We start from the raw sequence: 18,614 nt of genomic DNA on the forward strand, positions 1-18,614 counted from the left end.
GCTACTTAGCTAATTGATCAGTTCAGTGATTACTTAAATTCAACACATCTGGTCAAGTGCCTGCTGCACACCAGAACCAGGGTTGCCTGTGCCTATAGGGTTCAAAGCTTTTTCAAATAGATGATTTGCGGTCCAAAGCTTTTTCAAATAGATGATGCCGTGCTGCAATAGACTGCTTACGGTTACTTTAGGAATTGTTCAACAGAATCCAGAAATCACATTTTGATGTTGAAGAAACTATGCTGATGTACAAAAGGTTTAATACAGGTTACTTTAATAGGTGTTCAAGGAATAATAGTTGCGTCAGCAGACAGTGTTATGACATACGACTCAGTGGAAGGGGCTGAGGGCGATGGCTAAGGGATCCCTCACTAAGCAGGTGCTTCAGTAAGGCAAGGCTGCATTGAACAACTGGGCTGTAACAATCAAGTCCATACATGTCATGATACAGTACTATTGACATAAATAAGATCGAGCACACATTGTACAAACTATCAGAGGAAACATACTTTAGATCTGGCGTCACCTCTTCACAAGAACAAAAGGGAAGCTGTGATCTACATTCCTGTAAAGGGAGAACATTTATATAGTCTTTTTTTATCTGGGTGCATATTCGGTTTTTCTATTTTTGTAACTAAAGGAACAACTATAAAAAGGAAATTGTAATAAATAAACTTGAATACAGAGGATTTGGCAATTGTTCTTTGTAATTGCGTGAGTGTCCCTGGTTTCACCGTTTCCTGAAGTGAGAGCCTAATTGAACTGCAGAGAAGAAACATAAAACCATCTGGGGTGACACTGTCCCTCACAATTATAAAAACAAACTCTCTCATATTACTAAAAGACATTTGCAGGTAAGTCATAATTACTTACAACCAATGATGTATATATAATCTAGATGATTGACACAGGGAACTGTTTTGAAGCCACTGCGCCTCCATCATGGCACTCCCTCACCATTGTAAAAAATATTTTGGAAGCTAATGAAATACATTTAATGTCTACATTCGTTTGACACGTTTATTCTATTCAGACACATGAATGCATACTTTTAAATTGTGAGAAACATCCTTAAAGTACAATTCTTTGAAAGTATTAATGTTACTGTTCCCACTACAACAAAAGCCCATGTAATTGTGTCCTTTAAATATTGTAGAATTCCATTAATTCCTATGGAGTACTGCTTTTCTGAGGAGTGCCAATATGGCTGACTGGTGGCTTCAAAACCTCTCATTGGCCAATCCATAACATCAACAATCCAGGGTTTATATACATGGTTGATTACACCTCCACAGAGTTCACAGCACAGCAGCTGACTCGTCATGAGGCCCATAGGTTGAAACAAACTATTCACCTGTGAAAACAGTCCACCATCGCATACATACACAGTAGAGTCAAGACTTGAATTGGAATTATAAAAATACAGGTACAAAATCGATTACATTCAGGAGACAGTACCAGCACAAAGGGGTATCGTCTATATTTAATTTGATAACTAATCATATAGGAATTTTATAGAGGCATCTTCTAGATGTGGACCCCAGGAAGAGTAGGTGCTGCTTTAGCAGTAGCTAATGGGAATCCTAATAAAATACTAGTTAGAAAAGGCTGAGGGTGATACATAATGGCTGATTCTGAAGGGGTTTGTTTTCAACTTAGTTAAAGAATACTTCACTGCATAATTTCATAAGATAGACATGAATACCTGTGTAATCGTTTACATTTACCTCATGATATGGAGGAAGGCTAAACACTCTTAAAAGGAGAATTATGTGAAATGGGGGATAAATTAAAATCTTAAGATCATCATGATATCATTTTGGTTTGGGTCATAAGGTATAAATATTGTCTATTAAAAAGAGGCATTGAAAGGTATCAGTACAGTGTACACCATTCCCACGTGGGGTTTAAGTCTTAGGAAACCCATGAGATATATAGGATTAGTTGTGCTGATATAATACATTTGTTACCTGAAAATCTATACACCATGAAAATGCAGTGCAACTGCAATGCTAACCTTAGTTTTCAATAGAATTGTCATTGAAAGACAACTTTCCCCTTTCTTTGGCAAATGTCTGAAAACCACTTGTTATAAGCATGTACATCTCTGCTCTTTTTGGGGAAGGCAATGTCTTAATTTCTGTGAAATAACACCACTGATGTCCATCAGTGGAATAACTATGTGTAGTTTACTGCTTGGACAATTTTAGTCAGTCTTGAATTTATTCTCTCAAAACTGAAAAGTCTCACATTTTTCCCCCCAAAGTTTGTTGAAGTTTCTTTTGAGCTCAAAAGTCATGTTTTAGGTCTGCTCGTTCACAGTCCGTTTGTCAGCTTTTAGGGATGAATGAACAAATACAGCGAAGAGAGTCAGCATTGCGCATATCCCTCTACAAGTCAGCCCAATCCTGGAGAGATTTATTCAATATATTTTAAATTTATTCTACTTTGTGGCATTATAATCTCTTAGCCAAGACTAAATACCTCCATTGACAATAAGAGGGTAGAGCCTCTAAAGTTCATGCTGTGCCGACAGCACACATCATTCAGACATAGCCCAGAAATGGCAATGCAGTTGCTTTAAGAATACTAACTCAAAAAGGTGAAAACTACCTTTCTAGTAGTGCACCTCATCTCAGTGCACATTTGTTTAACGGGTACATTAAGCATAGATGCATCACTTTGTGTATGAGATTTTTCACAACAGTCTTAATCCAGTTAACTAGGCCTCAGGAAAGACCACTGAGGTTGGGAACACAAGATAAAGGAGAAATACAAAATCTAGTTCAACAGCATCATAATGCACACAGCTCTTAAGTGAAGGAGAAGGCTCCAATGTAATAAGAGAAACTCGAAGAGAAAAAGGCAAGGAGAGAAGTGTGATTTACTGCACAACCTAAGAAAAGGAGCATTGGTCAACTTGGAAACAAAAGAGTAATAATAATATGGTAAGTTCATGGAGGACATGTCGGTGGGGACTTGCAATGTGAGTTCGTCATACACTACTTTCTCCTTCTGATTAGCTTACACCCAGAGCATAAGTCAAGAGTCCCCCACTACAGCTCACACACTGTAAACAGAAGAACGGACACAAGGATCTGCTATCTGGATATGGAATGGATGCTAGCCTGTGCTACCTCGGTTAGAACATGCAATAAAACGTCTTTTTTTAAACAATGCGTTAAAAGCAATGACCATTGTCTTGTTATTGAAATACGTTCAAAAGCAAAACCTTGATGATTCTGATTGCCTAAGAGTGGACCATTACTTGGCATAAGAAAATATCAAAAGGCCAATAGGAAAAACAAAACGAGGGAAAACACATCACCCTACTAAGAAAAAGTTACATCTTAAAAGCGTCTCCTACTCCTAAAATTTGTGCAGCGTCTGTTAAAAAACTCTTAGGAAACTAGTAGCACACATTTGGATTAGCCTTGAAGATGCTACGCAGACTGCAATAAGATCAAGTATTGACACAAAATGCATTTTCATCATTCAAGTATATTCAAACGGATGTAAGAATTGTGTGAATGGTTGCGTAGTGGATGGGATGGTCGTCAGAAATAAAGAGCAGAGGTTGTGGTACGGTTAGGGTCGTGATGAGAGAGTTAAGGCCATGGAGAACCATTCATTCTGTTAGTAACTTTGCTTGTCATCACATTGAGCCCCACTGTAGAGGGTTGAACACCAGGTAAACAGGCAGATTAAGACTGAAAATATGCTAACCAAAGGCCTCCCATCTAAACTTAAACGCAAGCTTAAGTTTAAATGCAAGAGCCTCAATCTGTTGAGTTCAAACTGACCACCGTAGTAGCAGTTGCTAAGCTGGCGTGAAGGCTAGGGATAGATCAGTATTGAATACATGATGATGGCATCTTAATGGTTGACAGTGGTTACAACGTGCATGGGCGGCATGTAGCCTAGCAGTTAAGAGCTTTGGGCCAGTAACCGAAAGGTTGCTGGTTCAAATCCCCAAGACGACTAGGTGAAAAATCTATGTGCCCTTGAGCAATGCACTTAATCCCAATTGCTCTGGATAAGAGTGTCTGCTACATGGCTTAAAAGCTAATGGTCTGGAAGGTTAAGAGGTCTGCTGTATCTATAGACCACACTAAATAGTAAAATTAAGGTACACAAGTAAGGTCTGTGTATCTTGGAACCCTTTCAGTCACGAGGACTATCTACTCAGGCTGTGTTAGTTCAAGCATGAAGGCGTGCGGGAAAACACAATATCTGACTCATCCTACGTCGAGGTATGCTAGGTGGAATCTTCGCGAAACAGTGTGGTTGAAATGGAAGATGTTATCGTACGTGTGTAAATTTCCTTTCTTTTTTTAAATGCAATTTTTGTTAGCAAAACTTGACCTTTAAAATGGCGTAATATCAGACAAAGGTTACACGTTAACACAACTACCTCTAACGGAGAAGGAAGCCATGCTCTCAGGGACTGGTCTTCCTCTTCCACAGGGTCCTCTAGGCAGGAGTGTCTGGGAATGAGGGGCGATATGACCTCCTACTGCCAAGGGAAGTGTTCAGGAGAACACTGAGAAGGTCAGTTCACCCACTCTTTCCCCCTCAGACCAGAGCTCTAGAGCTAGTTTCACCACATAGGGGTCCATCAACGAGTCACATTCCGTCTCTTTCCTTCCTTCCAGGACAGGATGAGGAGTTGGAGGTTAAAAAGTTTAAACGAACAAGCGAGCATCTATTTTGTTTTGCCGGAGGCAAGAGGCTCCTCCACTTCATTGGTCAGCGCAGGAGATGAGCAAAGGGGTCTTGGCCATGTCCTTCTTCTGGCTGTCACCAATCACATGCTGGCCTCTGAGATAGGAGGAAGAGAATAAGGTAAAGGTTAAAACTTCTTATGGTTTAGATCCCGCTACCGGGATCGATATGACAACAGCCAGTGAAAGTGCAGGGTGCCAAATTCAAACAAAAATCTCATAATTAAAATTCCTCAAACATACATGTATCAAGCACACAAGTATTTTACACCATTTTAAAGATAAACTTGTTGTTAATCCCACCGCAGTGTCCGATTTCAAAAAGGCTTTACGACGAATGCACACCAAACGATTATGTTAGGTGAGTGCCTAATCACAGAAAAACAAAGCCATTTTTCCAGCCAAAGAGAGAAAAGCAGAAATAGAGAAAATTAATCACTAACCTTTGATGATCTTCATCAGATGACACTCATAGGACTTCATGTTACACAATACATGTATGTTTTGTTCGATAATCCAGTGATTTTTCAGAGAGCCACATCAATTTACAGAAATACTCATAAAACATTAATAAAAGATAAGTGTTAATCATGGAATTATAGGTCCACTTCTCCTTAATGCAACCGCTGTGTCAGATTTAAAAAAATGTTTACGGAAAAAGCTAACCATGCAGTAATCTGAGTACAGCGCTCAGACACAAATACAAGCCATACATGTGGAGTCAACAGAAGTCAGAAATAGCATTATAAATATTCACTTACCTTTGATGATCTTCATCAGAATGCACTCCCAGGAATCCCAGTTCCAGAATAAATGTTTGTTTTGTTTGATAAAGTCCATAATTTATGTCCAAATACCTTCTTGTTGTTCACGCATTTAGTTCACAAATCCAAATTCATGAGGCACGATCACTAGGTCCAGACGAAAAGTCAAAAAGTTCCGTTAGAGTCCGTAGAAACATGTCAAATGATGTATAGAATCAATCTTTAGGATGTTTTTAACATACATCTTCAATAATGTTCCAACTGGAGAATTCCTTTATCTTCAGAAATGCAATGGAACGCAGGTCGCTTTCACGGGAGCGTGCGTGATCAGCTCATGCCAGACACCTGGTTGAAAGAGCTCTCATTCCCTCCTCCTTCATAGTAGAAGCCTGAAACAAGGTTCTAAAGACTGTTGACATCTAGTGGAAGCCTTAGGAAGTGCAATATGACCCCATAGACACGGTCTATTCAATAGGGAATGAGTTGAAAAACTAGAAACCTCAGATTTCCCACTTCCTGGTTGGATTTCCTCTCAGGTTTTTGCCTGCCATATGAGTTCTGTTATACTCACAGACTTCATTCAAACAGTTTAAGAAACGTCAGAGTGTTTTCTATCCAAATCTACCATAATTTGCATATCTTAGCTTCTGGGCCTGAGTAGCAGGCATTTTACTCTGGGTACCTTATTCATCCAAGCTACTCAATACTGCCCCTCAGCCATAAGACATTTTAACAAATCAAGGTATGTACTTTTTGTTCTTGGCAAAGACTTGTGGTGTGGCATTTGTGCTGGGCCAATGGTTTGTTGTCTGGTTAGTGAAGACATGTCAAACTCAATTCCTGGAGGCCCGTGTGTCTTCAGGCTTTGGCTCCTCCATTGTACTTGATTGGTATATTAAGATAATTGATTAGTTAGGAACTCTGCAACTGATTATCTTGGTTACAATTACACACAAATTGATAGGTAATAATTGTATTTATTTAACCTTTATTTAACTAGGCAAGTCAGTTAAGAACAAATTCTTATTTACAATGATGGCCTACCCCGGCCAAACCCTAACCCGGATGACGCTGGGCCAATTGTGCGCAGCCCTATGGGACTCCCAATCACGGCCGGTTGTGATACAGCCTGGAATCAAACCAGCGTCTGTAGTGATGCCTCTAACACTGAGATGCTGCGCTACTTGGGAGCCCTAATAAAATATGGCACATTCAAAGTGTACAGAGAACATTTTAAACACAGGGGGTTTCAAAAAGTTTAAAAGCATAAGAACCTTGAAGCAAAGGTGCATCCCATGTAATATATTTATGTCTGCCTACCTGTGAATGTTCTCCATGGCTGCCACCTCTGCAAGGGCAGCCAGGCTAAAGAAGGCAGGCAGGTCTTCAGGTGCACTGCTCCTGTCCGCTTCCTCTTGCTTGGATGCATTGTAACACCCTGTTTCATTGCATAAAGTATCTTGGGATAATGGCTTGTCATCCTGCTCCGGGGTCAGGTCCCTGGCTTTGTCCTCTGTGAAGATAATTCAAAATGGTATGGATAGAACAACGCTCGTTGCTACCTCGTTTCTGTCATTTGTAATGGTTAAAAAAAACATTTGGCATTTTCTAGCTCACCTATTTACTTAAATCCAATGTATTTGATAATGTGCAGAATAAACTATTAGGAAAGACCATTCACCTTCGGCTGGGGATACCCTGCCGTCGGCCGAGCGCACCAGGTGGGTGATCTTGCTCTTCCTGGCCTTCCTTTTCTGGCTGCCCACAGGCACGCTAGGGCTAGTTCCCATGGCTTCTGGGTTCAGCGTGGCGGTGGCACAGGGGGCTGGGCTCGGCTTTGCCTTGTTGGCCTTGGCAGCCGAGTCTAACATGGGGGAGTCACTACGCATCGCTATGTCTGAGAAGAGAGGGGAAACATGGGGCACAATTCTTTTTTTAAAGAGCCATTCCTTTTCAATAAGGATTTTAGAATTCTTCCACTCAAATTCTAACTTCAGATCTGGGCACCAAACATCAAAGTAAATCATGAATTGACTGAATTTTTTTTGGGTCGGAAACCCTGTTCTGCTAGATGGCATGCATAGGATGTGACTTTTTCATTTACGCTAACAACTAAAGAGAGAATGTTTTAAATGTGTCTAAAATCAAAGTGTCTAGATTTACTGTGTCAAGTGATCTTTAAAAAATAATGGCTTTGGTATGAGGTAAGCATATGGTAGCAGGGGTCATAATGCAATCTAAGCGTATGGTACTTACATGGTCCATTTTTACATTGAGTAATGTATCCATTGTCTCCAACTATATGTAAATATCATGCCAAGAACATTCACAACTGGATTAAATAGTGCACACACATATTACATTACATGATGCTCTAATTCACCTTTATCCAAAGTATTGGGCTTCTTCTTTTTCTCCTTGTAATTGCTAACAATCTTGTGGAATAAAGTATTTTTCTGAGATGGAGATGGACCTTATATAACAAAAAAGAAACAAAAAAAGAGACCAGAGAATGGCATGCAATGTTAAATGGTAACAAGATCTCTTTTTTTCATGAGAGAGTGGTCAAGTTTCTGAAAGTGAGGAGCAAAATGAGCGGTATGGGGTATGGATGGGAATGGGGAGTTAAAACATATTGAAACATTTGGTGAACATTCCGGTGACATTTTGTGCTCACCCTTGGCAGGTTTCGGAGGTTGTTCCTCCGGTGTGGTGCTAATGTCAGTTTTCTTCTTGGTGACGACGGTGCTCTTTTTGTCGAATGTCAGAGGGCTGTACTGCGGCAGGCTGTTGAACTTCTTCTCAAACTCCTCCTCTAGTTTCCCCAAACTGCAAAGGTGATACATGTTGTTGATTAGATACAGGAGGAACATGCCCACCGCCATTTTCCAGGCCTTCATCATGCGGAAACACAGTGCCATTTGTTTGTCCCAGTTGATTGTTATATTTCTATTGAAATGCCAACACAATAATAGCTTTTTTCCAAGTTCCCTCTTGAGTGTTTCAAGAGTGCTTTGATCAGATAAGTAAGCTCCACTGTTGCTATGTTTCTCAATTACTGAGTGGTGGGAACTTTTTTGTTTGTTTGTCTACTTTTCTTAAACCGAAGAGGAAACAAAAAACGAAGATTGGTTCATCAGCCTAAGAACTGGCTCATTATCCAAGAAGGGCTTGAATTAAACATTCACTTTTGGGAACCCCTGAAACTATTAATGGGCTGAACCAATCTTAATATTCTTAATGCTTATAGAGGTGCCAAAATGAAAAATATCAAACACTTATGGGGTGCCCATAACTTAAACTGAGCGGCTATTTGCTCTCTCTTCAGGGGTTCCTCACAGGAAGATGTTAACTTGGACACAGAGGACTCCATCACACCACAAAGAAAGTGGAGCTAGTGATGAAAGACACATTTTTATTTCAGTATTTGTCATCATCCAACAATTCACTAATAGAACAGACTTGCAGCGTAAATTCAATGAGCAACAAGCCACGAGTGCACATAGCCAATCTTCCGTCACTCACTTCAATAACAACAAACGTGAATCCTTGCAGGACGAATGTGCCCCTTGAGAAATGGGATTATTGTCTGTTCACTATATTCTGCTCCCACTAGTGATCTTTCAGTGACAAGGGTAAATTAGGGTGAATTGGTCTTGGACAGAACTCACCCTGGCGCGGTCTCGTCTTTGGATTTGGACTTCTTAAGCTTCTTGAAATTACTGGGTCCCATCTGTGAGAAAGCCCAGGTCTCGTCAGTCCAGCCTCCTTCATCAGATGCACTTCGAAAAGAACCTCTTTTGCCTAATTAACACGCACACACACACATACACGCACTTACTTTAGAGTAGCCACCAGTAAAATTAAAACCCTGGGTCTTGCTCGGAATGGGCATAAATCAGCAGCATATTAAGATAGTAATTGTGGAGACAGGGTAGGGGGGGGTTACTAATGCGTACCTCTGTCCACGTTGGCCCTCAGTGAGGTCAGCATCCCTTCCGACACCAGGGTCTTGTACAGCGCCCCCTTGCAGCTTCTCTCAGACTTTCTGGAGCCACACCCCTCTGTGTTGGCCTCCAGTTCCCTCTCCCCGACTTTGTGCTTGATGTGCGGGGGGCTGGGAGGAGAGGTGGGCTCCTCTGTGCTGCTGCTAATATTGGCCTCCTTAGCCTCTATCTTGGGGCTTGCTGGATTCACCACCGTCTCCACGGTCAATGGAAGCTCTGTGCGTCCGTCGTCCTCTTTGTCCTTCACATTTCTCTCATCTTCCTTAGCCTTCAGGGGCCTCTTGGCTTTGGGCTTGGCCCTCTTTTTGGGTGAGCTGGACTCTACCAGAATGGTAACTGCGGCGGTGCGAGCCTTCTTCTTGGGCATATCCTCCCCGGCATCGCCCCAGGCCCCTTTAGCCACGGCTTCGATAGTGTAGAAGAGGCTCTCCAACTCCGACTCGGATGAAGGTCGCTTCTTGAGGGTCTTTTTGGGTGAGCCGGGACCAGGGCTCTTGTCTTTGTCCACCACTTTGGGCGGCTCTCTGGTGCTGGCGTCTTTCTTCCTTTTGATTATGGCTGCTTGGCCTCTGAGCAGCAGGAGACTAGGATCGGTCGGCATGGAGGAAGACGGGGGAAAGGAGAGAGGAAGATCATGGGTGTTGTCCCCAGCCTCCTCTACCACAGTCTCAGTTTTGATGTGTGGGGTGCAGGTATCGTCCTGTGTTTCCATCTTCCCTGCCTCGGAGGCCAAGCACATCTACACAAAACAAAACAGTTGACATGCAATCTTTGGACAATAAAATCGACGAGTTGCGTGGAAGATTAAACTACCAACTGGACATTAAAAACGAATATCTTATGCTTCACAGAGTCGTGGCTGAACGACGACAGCATACAGCTGGCTGGTTATATGATGTACCGGCAGGATAGAACAGCGGTGTCTGGTAAGACAAGGGGCAGCAGTCTATGTATTTTTGTATACAACAGCTGGTGCATAATATCTAAGGAAGTCTTGAGCTATTGCTCGCCTGAGGTAGAGTATCTCATGATAAGCTGTAGACGACACTACCTACCGAGAGAGTTTTCATCTGTATTCTTTGTAGCTCTTTTACATACCACCACAGTCAGAGCCTGGCACTAAGACAGATTTGAATGAGCTGTATTCCGCCATAAGCAAATAAGAAAACGTTCATCCAGGCGGCGCTCCTAGTAGCCAGGGACTTTAATACAGGGAAATACGTTTAACGTTAAATACGTTTTACCACATTTCTATCAGCATGTTAAATGTGCAACCAGAGGGAAAATAACAAGAGGCTTCTAAACGTCTTCTACCCCCAAGCCATAAGACTCCTGAACATCTAGTCAAAAGGCTACACAGACTATTTGCAGTGCACCCCCCCTTTACACCACTGCTACTCTGTTGTCATCTATGCATAGTCACTTTAATAACCCTACCTACATGTACATACTACCTCAAATAACCGGTGCCCTCGCCTATTGATTCTGTATCAGTACACCCCTGTATATAGTATTGCTAATGTTATTTTACTGCTGCTTTTTAATTACTTGTATTTATTATTCTTATCCATATTTTTTAAAAACTGCATTGTTGGTTAGGGGCTCGTAAGTAAGCATCTCACTGTAAGGTGAAATTCGGCACATTGTATTTGGCACATGTGACTAATAAAATTTGATATGAAACTAACATTTCAGTAGTCACATCGATGTGAAAGTGCTGGAGCTAACTATGAATCATTTCAACTGTAGGGTATTTCAAGAGTTCAATAGTATCAAAATGGACTTAAATGGAACCTTAATGAGGTAGGGCCTGCAGTACCTCAGCAAGCTGGAAGAGAGCGGACTGGCCACACTGCTTTCCCCCTGGTGCAGTCGACTGGCTCGAATCAGAGGAGATCTGCTTTGATACACAACAGAGGAGAATTAGACAATACATCATAAAAGACAATACAACAGCATTATGGAGTATGTAGTAGTGTGGAGTGGCAGACTTGAGACAGTGTAATGACTATACCTCTGCCAGTTGAAAAAGAGGGGACTTGACATTGGCAGTGGGTACGTCAGGCTTTCCCTGCTGTGAGGTTCCAGACCACATCTGAGGAAAAAGGTGAATGAGAAAATGGATAAGATCCTGGGCTTATGCATGTTCATATTTGTGACTTGTGTATATTTGTCCTAAACAGTATAGTATGGTTATTAGAGAGTAAATGCTTTCATTTGTGCCCTCCCTTACCAGGCATACCCGCACTGGGAATAGCCAATAGTGTCAGTATTTTAATTTTGTTGTTGTGGATTTCAGTAAGCAGGAAGATATCCCACTTAGTTTAAAAACAAACTACTTAAGAGTACATTACAATATGCAAGTATGCTTAGCAGTTGGCAGATCGCCTATAAAAATGTTACAGGCCAATAACATTGAGCTAAATCATGTGTAGACAAGCCTTTCCCTGAGAATACCCACGTCAGCCTGGTCCCCCAAACTCAAGGGCTTCCCTTTGCCAGCTGTGTCCATTAAACTCGGCTGACGCGTGCTGGAAGAGATCTGAAAAGGGACACAATTGAGGGTTGGCTGACCCATTTAAACAGGGATGAGCCTCACTTCCTTGTGCCACTATTTTAGGGAATGGTATAATTTTATGTGATGTGTTGGGTATTGTAAGAGCAAACCAAACCATTTATATGCAAATAGACAATACATCTAATGTAGGCTATTTTCGATACACATGTGCATTTAGGCAAATCTATAAACTGTTGTATCAGAGCGTATTTGCCGTAACAGCCCTATGTAATAGTTACAAGAGGTTAAAGAGAAAACATTCCCATTTCAGGTGGTTTTACCTCAGCAAGTTGGAATAGGGAGGATTTATCAGGGTACTTAGTGACATCTGTGGTTCCAGATTGTGATGAGCTGGAGGAAATCTGTGGAGGTTCAATTCACACATTCAGCATAAACATTTGAATAATGTGATCTTCAAATTTATATCTCACAGTGCTTTTAGAACACATATGAGAATTACTTAAGTGCCTCAGATATATTTCCACTAAAACTATGATTTCTAGATTAAAATTGTACTACAACAACAATGATAAACTCACTAGAATGGGCCTTTTCATAAATTGTCTCAAAGACCCTTAGATAACCATCTGAAGTCCTCCGGTGGTTAATTTCTGCACTACAGTCCAGGATTTAGTGGATATGACATGACATACCTCTCTGGAAGTAAGGGCATGCTCCCCAGCCAACAGTAGCATGCTTAGGCCACCCATCTTCGTGGGATCTGAGAAGGCACAAAATAAAAGCTAGTTAGGATATATTTTTACAAATTTGACATTCATTTAGTGGCAGCTATGCCGAGACATGACACATTTGATTAGCCTTTTTACCAGAAATGGAAACTTGACGCACCTGCCATGGCGAAATTAAGCTGTGGTGTGCTGTCAGTCTTGGGCAGTTTCTTGGCAGTGGCACAGCCCTTAGGGGAGTTGGAAGGGAAGGACCACACTTTATTGCGGGTGTTGCTGACAGTGTGGCAGGGGCTCTTGACTGGCTTGTTGGTGGCAGGGCACCACTTGTAGCCCGGGTTAGCCTTCATGAAGGCATCCTTGTACTGGAAAACGACAACGCCAGAAAGGTTATCAGTAAAAGCACACAGGAAATAATACATACTATAGCAAAAAGCAGCATATACTGAAAAACACAGTGGAGGCTCAGAGGAGGATGGGGAGGACCTTCCTACACAGTGAATTTGATAAAAATAGTGAAACATAGATTAAACTATAATAATAAACATGAAATAATATTATACATCACAAATACATACATGTATACACATCACCAAATAATAATGTGAAAATAATAATAATAATTAATGAAAAAAAAACACTTTTGCAATGAAGGTCTACAGTAGTCTTAACAGCACCTTCTAGGGTAGCCGGAGGGGATTTTCCAACCTCATCTGGGTACATTGAATCCAATACAAAACCTAGGAGGCTCATGGTTCTCACCCCCTTCCATAGACTTACATTCCTCATGAAGCTGGTTGAGAGAATTCCAAGAGTGTGCAAAGCTGTCATCAAGGCAAAGGGTGACTACTCTCTGTTCCAGACGTCCTAGACGACCAATTCTCATAGCTTTTAGCTGTACCCTTATCCTACTCGTCCTCTGTTCCTCTGGTGATGTAGAGGTGAATCCAGGCCCTGCAGTGCCTAGCTCCATTCCTATTCCCCAGGCGCTCTCTTTTGATGACTTCTGTAACCGTAATAGCCTTGGTTTCATGCATATTAACATTAGAAGCCTCCTCCCTAAGTTTGTTTTATTCACTGCTTTAGCACACTCTGCCAACCCGGATGTTCTAGCAAGGTCTGAATCCTGGCCTAGGAAGACCACCAAAAACTCTGAAATCTCCATCCCTATCTACAACATTTTCAGACAAGATAGAACGACCAAAGGGGGCGGTGTTGCTATCTACTGCATCCATAATGGTTCAGCGGTCAAACGACCTCAACTCATCACTGTCAAACGCTCCCTGAAACACTTCAGTGAGCAGGCCTTTCTAATCGACCTGGCCCGGGTATCCTGGAAGGATATTGACCTCATCCCGTCAGTAGAGAATGGCTGGTTATTTTTATTTTTTTAATGCCTTCCTCACCATCTTAAATAAATGTAGAACCAGGAACAGATATAGCCCTTGGTTCTCTCCAGACCTGACTGCCCTTAACTTCTCTAGGGTAGGGGGCAGCATTCGGAATTTTGGATGAAAAGCATGCCCATATTAAACTGCCTTCTACTCGAGCCCAGAGGATATGATATGCATATAATTGGTAGATTTGGATAGAAAACACTAATGTTTCCAAAACTGTTAAAATAGTGTCTGAGTATAACAGAACTGATTTGGCAGGCGAAAACCTGAGAAAAATCCATTCAGGAAGTAGGTTTATTTTTGGTTTTGTATTTTTCAATTCAATGCCATTACAGTATCCATTGACTTAGGATTCAAATTGCAGTTCCTATGCCTTCCACTAGATGTCAACAGTCTTTAGAAATGGTTTCAGGCTTGTATTCTGAAAAATGAGGGAGTAAGAGCAGTTGGAATGAGTGGACCCTGCAGTGTCACAGAGCTTTTTCATGCGCGCGACCGAGACAGTGCCTTTCTTGTTTACCTTTTATATTGACGATGTTATTGTCCAGTTGAAATATTATTTAGGCTAAAAACAACCTGAGGATTGAATATAAACATCGTTTGACATGTTTCTATGAACTTCACGGATACAATTTGGATTTTTTTGTCTGCCTGTTTTGACTGCGTTTGAGCCTGTGGATTACTGAAGAAAACGGTCAAACAAAAGGAGGTTTTTGGATATAAAGAGATTTTATCGAACAAAAGGAACATTTATTGAGTAAATGAATGTCTTCTGAGTGCAACCATATGAAGATCATCAAAGGTAAGGGATTAATTCTCTCTCTATTTCTGACTTGTGTAACTCTTTTACTTGGCTGGTTACTGTTTGTAATGACTTGTCTGCTGGGTTATGTTCTCAAATAATCGTAAGGTATGCTTTCGCCGTAAAGCATTTTTTAAATCTGACACCGTGGTTGGATTCACAAGAAGTTCATCTTTAAACCTATGTAAAATATGTTTTGTTTTATGAATTTTTACAATGAGTATTTCTGTATTTGAATTTGGCACTCTGCAATCTCACTAGATGTTGGCCAGGTGGGACGCTAGCGTCCCACATACCCTAGAGAGGTTAACCAACACAAAAACATCCTATGGCGTTCTGCATTAGCATCAAACAGCCCCCATGATATGCAACTTTTCAGGGAAGTTAGAAACCAATATACACAGCCAGTTAGAAAAGACAAGGCCAGCTTTTTCAAGCAGAAATTTGCTTCCTGCAACACAAACTCAAAAGTTCTGGGACACTGTAAAGTCCATGGAGAATAAGAACACCTCCTCCCAGCTGCCCACTGCACTGAGGATAGGAAACTGTCACCACCAATAAATCCACTATAATTGAGAATTTCAATGAGCATTTTTCAACGGCTGGCCATGCTTTCCACCTGGCTACCCCTACCCCGGTCAACAGCACTACACCCCCCACAGCAACTCGCCCAAGCCTTCCCCATTTCTGCTTCTCCCAAATCCAGTCAGCTGATGTTTTGAAAGAGCTGCAAAATCTGGACCCCTACAAATCAGCCGGGCTAGACAATCTGGACCCTTTCTTTCTAAAATTATCTGCCGAAATTGGTGCAACCCCTATTACTAGCCTGTTCAACCTCTTTTGTGTCGTCTGAGATTCCAAAAGATTGGAAAGCTGCCGCGGTCATCCCCCTCTTCAAAGGGGGAGACACTCTAGACCCAAACTGCTACAGATCTATATCTATCCTACCCTGTCTTTCTAAAGTCTTCGAAAGCCAAGTTAACAAACAGATTACCCACCATTTTGAATCCCACCGTACCTTCTCCGCTATGCAATCTGGTTTCAGAGCTGGTCATGGGTGCACCTCAGCCACGCTCAAGGTCCTAAACGACATCATAACCGCCATCGATAAGAGACAATACTGGGCAGCCGTATTCATTGACCTGGCCAAGGCTTTCGACTCTGTCAATCACCACATCCTCATCGGCAGACTCAATAGCCTAGGTTTCTCAAATGATTGCCTCGCCTGGTTCACCAACTACTTCTCTGATAGAGTTCAGTGTGTCAAATCGGAGGGCCTATTGTCTGGGCCTCTGGCAGTCTCTATGGGGGTGCCACAGGGTTCAATTCTTGGGCCGACTCTCTTCTCCGTATACATCAATGATGTCGCTCTTGCTACTGGTGAGTATCTAATCCACCTCTACGCAGACGACACCATTCTGTATACTTCTGGCCCGTCTTTGGACACTGTGTTTATAACCCTCCAGGCAAGCTTCAATGCCTTACAACTCTCCTTCCGTGGCCTGCAACTGCTCTTAAATACAAGTAAAACTAAATGCATGCTTTGCAAGTGATCACTGCCTGCACCTGCCCGCCCGTCCAGCATCACTACTCTGGACGGTTCAGACTTAGAATATGTGGACAACTACAAATACCTAGGTGTCTGGTTAGACTAAACTCTCCTTCCAGACTCACATCAAACATCTCCAATCCAAAGTGAAATCTATAATTGGCTTCCTATTTCGCAACAAAGCATCCTTCACTCATGCTTCCAAACATACCCTCGTAAAACTGACCATCCTACCGATCCTCGACTTCGGCGATGTCATTTACATAATAGCCTCCAATACCCTACTCAATAATTTGGATGCAGTCTATCACAGTGCCATCCGTTTTGTCACCAAAGCCCCATATACTACCTACCACTGTGACCTGTACGCTCTCGTTGGCTGGCCCTCGCTTCATACTCGTTCGCCAAACCCACTGGCTCCAGGTCATCTACAAGACCCTGCTAGGTAAAGTCCCCCCTTATCTAAGCTCGCTGGTCACCATAGCAGCACCCACCTGTAGCACGCGCTCCAGCAGGTATATCTCTCTGGTCACCCCCAAAACCAATTCCTCCTTTGGCGCCTCTCCTTCCAGTTCTCTGCTGCCAATGACTGGATCGAACTACAAAAATCTCTGAAACTGGAAACACTTATCTCCCTCACTAGCTTGAAGCACCAGCTGTCAGTGCAGCTCACATATTACTGCACCTGTACATAGCCCAAACAACTACCTCTTCCCCTACTGTATTTATTTATTTTTCTCCTTTGCACCCCATTATTTCTACTTTGCATTCTTCCACTGCAAATCGACCATTCCAGTGTGTTACTTGCTATATTGTATTTACTTCGCCAACATGGCCTTTTTTTGTTGCCTTTACCTCCCTTATCTTACCTCACTTGCTTACATTGTAAATATACTTATTTTTCTATTGTATTATTGACTGCATGTTTGTTTTACTCCATGTGTAACTCTATGTTGTTGTATGTGTCGAACTGCCTTGCTTTATCTTGGCCAGGTCGCAAATGTAAATGAGAACTTTCTCAACCAGCCTACCTGGTTAAATAAAAGGTGAAATAAAAATAAATAAAGAAAAAACTTTGAAGAATCGTTTAACACTTTCTTGGTTCCTACATGATTCCATGTGTTATTTCATAGTTTTGATGTCTTCACTATTATTCTACAATGTAGAAAATAGTAAAAATAATGAAAAACCCTTGAATGAGTAGGTGTCCAAACTTTTGACTGATACTATTTAATATATATATATATATATATATATGCACACACACAGTGGGGCAAAAATCACATTGTAGGATTTTTAATGAATTTATTTGCAAATTATGGTGGAAAATAAGTATTTGGTCAATAACAAAAGTTTCTCAATACTTTGTTATATACCCTTTGTTGGCAATGACAGAGGTCAAACGTTTTCTGTAAGTCTTCACAAGGTTTTCACACACTGTTGCTGGTATTTTGGCCCATTCCTCCATGCAGATCTCCTCTAGAGCAGTGATATTTTGGGGCTGTTGCTGGGCAACACGGACTTTCAACTCCCTCCAAAGATTTTCTATGGGGTTGAGATCTGGAGACTGGCTAGGCCACTCCAGGACCTTGAAATGCTTCTTACGAAGCCACTCCTTTGTTGCCCGGGCGGTGTGTTTGGGATCATTGTCATGCTGGAAGACCCAGCCACGTTTCATCTGCAATGCCCTTGCTGATGGAAGGAGGTTTTCACTCAAAATCTCACGATACATGGCCCCATTCATTCTTTCCTTTACACGGATCAGTCGTCCTGGTCCCTTTGCAGAAAAACAGCCCCAAAGTATGAGGTTTCCACCCCCATGCTTCACAGTAGGTATGATGTTATTTGGATGCAACTCAGCATTCTTTGTCCTCCAAACAAGACAAGTTGAGTTTTTACCAAAAAGTTCTATTTTGGTTTCATCTGACCATATGACATTCTCCCAATCTTCTTCTGGATCATCCAAATGCTCTCTAGCAAACTTCAGATGGGCCTGGGCATGTACTGGCTTAAGCAGGGGGACACGTCTGGCACTGCAGGATTTGAGTCCCTGGCGGCGTAGTGTGTTACTGATGATAGGCTTTGTTACTTTGGTCCCAGCTCTCTGCAGGTAATTCACTAGGTCCCC

The 18,614-nt window shown here is 41.9% G+C and overlaps 1 protein-coding gene across 4 annotated transcripts in view; it reads right to left on the reverse strand.

Moving 5' to 3' along the window:
- Window positions 1–257: 257 nt before the first annotated feature.
- LOC115136033 (HMG box transcription factor BBX-like) overlaps window positions 258–18,614 on the reverse strand; it is a 46,269-nt gene continuing 27,912 nt past the window's right edge. For 3 of the 4 annotated variants that reach the window (XM_029671369.2, XM_029671370.2, XM_029671371.2), the window contains exons 5-17: window positions 12,902–13,103; window positions 12,706–12,773; window positions 12,334–12,414; window positions 11,957–12,037; window positions 11,510–11,590; window positions 11,315–11,395; window positions 9,448–10,234; window positions 9,160–9,292; window positions 8,166–8,317; window positions 7,872–7,961; window positions 7,170–7,385; window positions 6,809–7,001; window positions 258–4,821 (exon numbers count right to left, since the gene is read on the reverse strand). In XM_029671369.2, coding sequence (XP_029527229.1) covers window positions 4,743–4,821; window positions 6,809–7,001; window positions 7,170–7,385; window positions 7,872–7,961; window positions 8,166–8,317; window positions 9,160–9,292; window positions 9,448–10,234; window positions 11,315–11,395; window positions 11,510–11,590; window positions 11,957–12,037; window positions 12,334–12,414; window positions 12,706–12,773; window positions 12,902–13,103 — 2,244 coding nt within the window. In that variant the 3' untranslated portion in view covers window positions 258–4,742. The remainder of the gene's footprint in view (window positions 4,822–6,808; window positions 7,002–7,169; window positions 7,386–7,871; window positions 7,962–8,165; window positions 8,318–9,159; window positions 9,293–9,447; window positions 10,235–11,314; window positions 11,396–11,509; window positions 11,591–11,956; window positions 12,038–12,333; window positions 12,415–12,705; window positions 12,774–12,901; window positions 13,104–18,614) is intronic. The other variant, XM_029671372.2, reaches the window with a different exon arrangement.

The sequence above is a fragment of the Oncorhynchus nerka genome, linkage group LG10, assembly GCF_034236695.1.
Source record: "Oncorhynchus nerka isolate Pitt River linkage group LG10, Oner_Uvic_2.0, whole genome shotgun sequence".
Taxonomy (NCBI): Eukaryota; Metazoa; Chordata; class Actinopteri; order Salmoniformes; family Salmonidae; genus Oncorhynchus; species Oncorhynchus nerka.